Genomic DNA, 5,905 nt, shown 5'->3' with positions numbered 1-5,905 from the left:
GTAGGGAAAAAGAAAAATATCCTTTGCTGGATCAGTGAATTTTTACACCTCTTTCAACCTGTGTCTTCCACCAGACATCCTGGAGGTGCTGACAGACATCGATGAGATGTCCAGACGAAGGCCAGAAATTCTTTCCTTTTTTGCTGTGAGTATCAATGTCTCAAACTGCCACTGGAAGAAGAGGCTCTTTTCACTAGAGAAGAGAGCCTGTTACACAGCCAGCTTAAGTACTACCCTTCCTTTGCTTTTTGGGTGGTTGTTGTAACATCTTGGGAGAAATTTATCTTCAGTTAGACCTTCTGACAGCAGGCAGTCCCTACCATCTTCTCTCCATTTCGTACTAGGTCTGTTATCATCCACTTTCACTTCTTTTTATGTCAGAGAAAGAATTAACCCTCTGTCTAGTTTCCAGTATTGGCGCAAGGAGAGAGCTCTGTCAAAAACAGTGGAGCCTAGGGAAAACTCAGCTGTCCCATGTGGAATAAGATTACAGGAGGGTGCTTTAAAGTATTCAAAACCAGGATAATTCTTACAGAGAGGGATTTCCTGGCTCAGCCAGTACCTGCTGGATATGTGTTGGGCTGGATTGGTGCTACAGGGGTAGTAATACAAGTCAGAGGCGTCTGTGCTGCATGGGTGGCCCTGTGATCCCGATTTGTGCATCTTCTTTCAGACAAACCTACAGAAGCTGATGAGTTCATCAGAGGAGTCCTGCCGAAATCTGGCCTTTAGCCTGGCTTTGCGCTCCATTCAGAACAACCCCAGGTGAGGTTGGAACTGGAACTGGAACTTAGGCTATCTCGAATCACTGATGGGCACTGGCTGCCTATCTGACACGCCTGTTGATGGTGATCTGGACTGTACTGATGTTATCATGTTTTAATCCCAGCATTGCTGCAGACTTCCTTCCCACCTTCATGTACTGCCTTGGCAGCCGAGACTTTGAGGTGGTGCAGACAGCACTGAGGAACCTGCCTGAATACACTCTCCTTTGCCAAGGTAGGTTGATGCCTGCCACCTTTGGTGGATGCTTGGCCTCACGAGGGTCAAAGCTGGGCTCCTGTGCTGGGAACAACCGCCCTGGTAAGTTGCCATGAGTCAGTGTTGCCTAGACTACACCATCCAACACACAGGGGATCCATAGCAATAGTAGCCTTGGTCTGAGCATCACAGGGGAGATTTGCCGTAGAGACAATAGAGGCTTCTTTACTCTCAGGATTTTCTGAGTTATGATCCCTCACATGAGCTATTAGAGGGTGGACTGTGCCATGTCCTAATGAAAGGAGAAAATGTCTTGCACAGCTGTGAACGTTCATCCCAGTGTTGGTTGGTGCATTGCTCTTGAGTCAGCCCTCATGTTGTCTTTCCCTTTCACAGAGCACGCAGCAGTGTTACTGCACAGGGCCTTCCTGGTGGGGATGTACGGCCAGATCGACACCAGCTCTCAGATTTCAGAGGCCTTGAAGGTTCTGCACATGGAGGCCATGATATGAGCGTGTGGTTATGGGAGCTTCAGTCCCAGAGGAATTAATTTAACTGGACTCATCAGCTGCATTGAAGCCCTGTAAGAAGAGAGTGTATTTCAACCCATGTGCTGGAGAATCAAAGAGGTGATGTAGCAGGCCAGACTGTGCTGGAAAAGGAGAGTGTGCTGACTGAAGGTCAGAAAGGGGCAAGGATCGATCTGGCTGACTGAGACACCATTACTGTGGGAGAAGAATCTCCTGAACATTGTGCCAAACAGGGACCACTTCCTTCATGGAGTCTTGGAGCAGTGGCTGTCGGTTTGTTGTTTGGTTTTTTGGTCTTTCCAAGAATGCAGAGCTGCTGGGAGAGCAGAAGGGAACACTGGCCCTTGCACTTAGAAGTCTCTGCACTCCCTATGTTGGAGGGAACGTGCAGACCTGTGCAGGGGGAGAGGCCACTTTGTTTTCTGGGGGTGGGTGTGAGGTTTTTTTCTTTTTTTAATTAAAGTTCTCTTTGTTTCCATTGTGCCTTTCTCTGCTCTGTGCTGCCTTGGGTGTAGCTTGACATCCCTCTTTCCTCGTTCTTCAACCTCTTGTTATTCTAGACAAGCATCTCTGGAAGACCCATTCCCATGGCCAAATACTCACAGAGCTATCTTGGCCTTTTACAGTATATGGAGGATGTTTAGAAGGGGCAGTGGGCTGTGATAGACAAGTTTGGTCAGCAGCAACTGCTGACAGAACAATTTTTAAGAGGTTTCTCAGAGAACTTTTCTTTAAAAACAAATGAAGCAAAGTTCTTGGTACATCTGCAAACATCTCAGCAGCTGGCCACTGTCACAGTGGAGTCTTGGAACAAGCAGGTGGGTTTCCTCTTTGAGATCCGCTGGTTCCTCCCTGGGATCCTCTGACATCTGCTCCCTGGTCCTTGACTGCTGATAGGGGTGATGGCTTATTTGCCAGCTGTCATTTCAGGATAGAAAAGGAGGTGCCTTCCTTCCCCTGCTTGTCGTGGTTTAGGCCCAGTGCATAACTGAGCACCATGATGCCCCAAAAAAGGGCTAGTCAAAATAAGGACTGGGAGGGCTTCTCACCACTTAAACAGGTCACAGGCAAAAGACAGACTCATCATAAGGAATAAAAAAACAAAACTATTTTAATTTGTTACCAACATCAGAGTAGAACAGTGGGAGATACAACCAGATCTTAAAGTCAAAACACCTTCCTCCCACCCCTCCCTTCTTCCCAAGCTCAGCTTTTGTTCCTGGTTTCTTCACCTTCCCCCTCCCCCTTTGCCTTGAGGCGCAGGGGGATGGGAGTGGGGGGTTGCAGTCGGTTTTTGTGCCACGTGCTTCTCAGGAGTAGGGAAAAAACTCAGCCCAGTGTCTCTCTCTCTGCTTCCACTTGGCCCCCTTTTCACAGGGGAAAAAGTCCTCAAAAGTCCAATATGGGTCTGCCCGCAGCTGTGGTTTCCCTCACACACAAAACTGCTTCAGTCCAAGTCCACAAAACTCCGATCTGGGTCTGCCCACGGTCACAGTTCCCTCACACACGAACTGCTCCAGCACACACTGCCCAGAGTCACAGCTTCTTCAGGGGCAGCCACTGCTCAGGTGGCCCTGCCCCACCGCTGAGCTCTACGGGCAGTCAACCTGCCTCTTGCCATGGGTTGCAAAGGGGAAACCTGGGTTCTGCGTCCTCCTCCTCCTCCCTCTCTTTCCTTTAACCGACCTTGGTGTTCTTCAGAGTTGTTCTGCTTGGGCCCCACTCCTTTCTCTGCTGCAGGTCTTTTCTGATTGTTCTGGAGATCCCAGCTCGCTCTCTCTTTTTTTTTTTTGGGATGAAGCTGCAGCAGGGCTTAAGCTTAAGTTGTGGTTGGGGCCGGCCAAGCCCAGCTGGGCAAGGCTGGGGCCACGCCACTCGCACCTGGGGCCACGCTGGTCAGGGCTGGTACCGGAGAGAGAGGCATGCCCTGCACCCCTTAAATACATGAATTCGTGGGGGCACTGATTGGCTTGGTCCTGGTCAGAGGTGGGTCTTTTCAGGTAGCTTCTTAAAGGGCCATCTCCATAGCCCTTCCCCCATTACCAAAGACACAACCAAAAACCCCTCACAGAAAACCCAATACACTGCTCCAGAGAAATAATGGCCACATGTGCTCATTCTCCAGTCTTGATTCCAGTCACCAGTTGGCTTTCACATCATTTGTCTCTCTTCCTCTGGCACTCCATTTGTTAGTAGAGAATCTTCATAGTATTGTAAAGAAAAAGATCCTGGAGGAATTGTATAGGTAGTTGTAAATAAGTCTGTATCTCCATGCTGGTGGCAGGGACAGTTGTGACCTCATGGGTGGCTGGGTGGAGAAATATTGTCTGTTCTTGCAAATGAGGAGTGCTACAGCTGAGCACTTTTGCTAATGTGTCAGAATATGAATGAATGTCCAGCAGGCTTTGGAGAGAGAGGGAGGAGGAAATGGACTGCTCTGAACCTCCCAGCAACTCAAAGTAGCCTTGCCTTTAAATAAATATATTAGAGCCATCATGTAAAGATGCAACATGCTCTTTTTCTCAGCAGCATCTGCTTCACATCCGGAGCCACTACTGTGACAATCAGGTACATATAAATTATGGGGAGGAACAGCTGAAGAAGATCAAGTCAGTGAAATGGTTTTCCTGAGGGGCTCAGTGACAGCAGGATTAATGCCTGTCTAAAGGGTTCCCAGTGAGATTACTGGCTTCTTTTACCTTAGTCCCTTATCAGACATCATTAAGGTACTGCTCAGTTTGTCAGAGCAGGGAGGTAGTTTGGCGCTACTGTGGATGTACAGCAACTGGGAACTTGTGGGACTGGCTGGAAAAGGGCTTTTCACAGGACTTTGAATCAAGGAGCCAGGAAAAATGTCTCAAGACCATTACCACAGAGAAGACAGTGAGTCAGACAAAGTAGTGGTGCTGTGGTGAATATCCTCCCTGCAGGTCGGGCTTTCCAGAAACCCCACTCAATTTTCGGGCAGAAACAAATTGTGTGGTTGGCCCCAACTTCTAATCTCTTTGTTGGGTGATGCCTGCTGTGAGCAGATCGGCTCCAGGTAACCTGTTTTGGAGGAGCTGGGGATGTCTGGATGTTGGTAGAACTTTTTAATGACCCTTCACACCAGGACAGCCACACTTTGCAGGGCACTGGGAAAAGACATGTGTTTGAGAAGGTGGAAGGAACATCTCTATCAGCAGCAACAGAAATAATCTTTTGGGATATCAGGAAACAAATGCAAGGGAAGGGAGAGTGAGTGGAAGTTACTCTACATAGCTGGGTCTTTGATAGATCTCCCAGTACAAGAAGCATCATCTATAATTTGTTGATACCTCTGCTTTCTGCTGTACTGAAGGTTCCCACTGTGTATTTCTTCTGCTGCCATCCTCTGCTTGGACCCAGTGGAGCTGAGCAGGTTGCCTTGGCTTGGAGCGCATCACTGAAACCAGATCAAGGCTGAGAAAAGGGCTGTCAAAGAGCACTCCAGAGACAGCTCGGGGCAGGAGCCCGTCCCTTCTGTGCGAAGGCAGCCGTGACAGCTCTGAAATGGTTAGCGACAGTGTTGCTGATGCCCTGACACTCAACCACCTTTTAATCAGCGCTCTGTAACTTTCATCTCCGCCTGGCTGAGCACCTTCTCTCCTCCCATCCCTGCTGAGCTGACAGCGTTATCCTTCATGGGTCTGCTGAGCTCCTCCTGGGAGCTGAGCCATCTTCTCTGTCTTCGAGGAGAGCTGGTGCCTTGCTCAGAAGAGGAGCGGTGAAGAGGTTTGTGGAGTCATTCCTGGCCAAGCCTGTGGGGCCCCCATGACTCACCCAGCAGAGATCACTGCTCCCATCTGTGTTCCAGATGACACCTCCCAAAGTGGTGCAAAATCACTGCTTAGACACTTCCCTGCCGTGATCTGCTGTAGTCAAGAGCTTCCTAGGAGAGCCATGGGCTGCCAGGGCTGGTGTCTGAAGGATTCTGCCTGGGACTGCACTGGGGAATGCACTCAACCTTGGCTTGTGGGGAGGCTTTTGGTCTCCTCGGATCCACTGGGAATCCCATCCTAGCTCTAAGGGAGGCATGATGGGGAAGGGAAAACTGGCCACGGGCTTGTTCAGCATCCTGTGGCTGCACCCAGCTCAGAGCAGAGCTGCCACAACCCCTGTGCATCAGCTAGCCCTGCTTTAGAGCCTGCACAGCTGGCACTGGGCAGAGGTGGTGGAGGGCTGGGAAGCAAAGGGAGCCCAGGAGGAGCTGGGCCATCCTGGAGCAGCCGAGGGGCTGCAGGGCCCTTCCACTAAGCACTGGCTGACAAGGATGGGGCAGGAACAGCTGAATCCCATCTGGGAGCAGACCCCAGCATGCCAGGGTAGAGGTGGTGGCATGGTGCAGGCTGCAGCGGGAGAGCTAAGGCTTGGGA

General features: G+C 50.2%; 1 protein-coding gene across 1 annotated transcript in view; it reads left to right on the top strand.

Annotated features, from left to right (window-relative positions):
- INTS1 (integrator complex subunit 1) overlaps positions 1-1,989 on the top strand; it is a 27,888-nt gene extending 25,899 nt beyond the window's left edge. Inside the window, exons 42-45 of the mRNA XM_010188758.1 lie at positions 75-145; positions 674-765; positions 890-999; positions 1,378-1,989. Of these exons, the coding sequence (XP_010187060.1) occupies positions 75-145; positions 674-765; positions 890-999; positions 1,378-1,493 (389 nt within the window). The 3' untranslated portion in view covers positions 1,494-1,989. The remainder of the gene's footprint in view (positions 1-74; positions 146-673; positions 766-889; positions 1,000-1,377) is intronic.
- Positions 1,990-5,905: the final 3,916 nt, after the last annotated feature.

Source organism: Mesitornis unicolor, unplaced genomic scaffold (genome assembly GCF_000695765.1).
Source record: "Mesitornis unicolor isolate BGI_N332 unplaced genomic scaffold, ASM69576v1 scaffold18347, whole genome shotgun sequence".
Classification (NCBI taxonomy): Eukaryota; Metazoa; Chordata; class Aves; order Mesitornithiformes; family Mesitornithidae; genus Mesitornis; species Mesitornis unicolor.
This window is presented reverse-complemented; position numbering and strand designations above follow the sequence as displayed.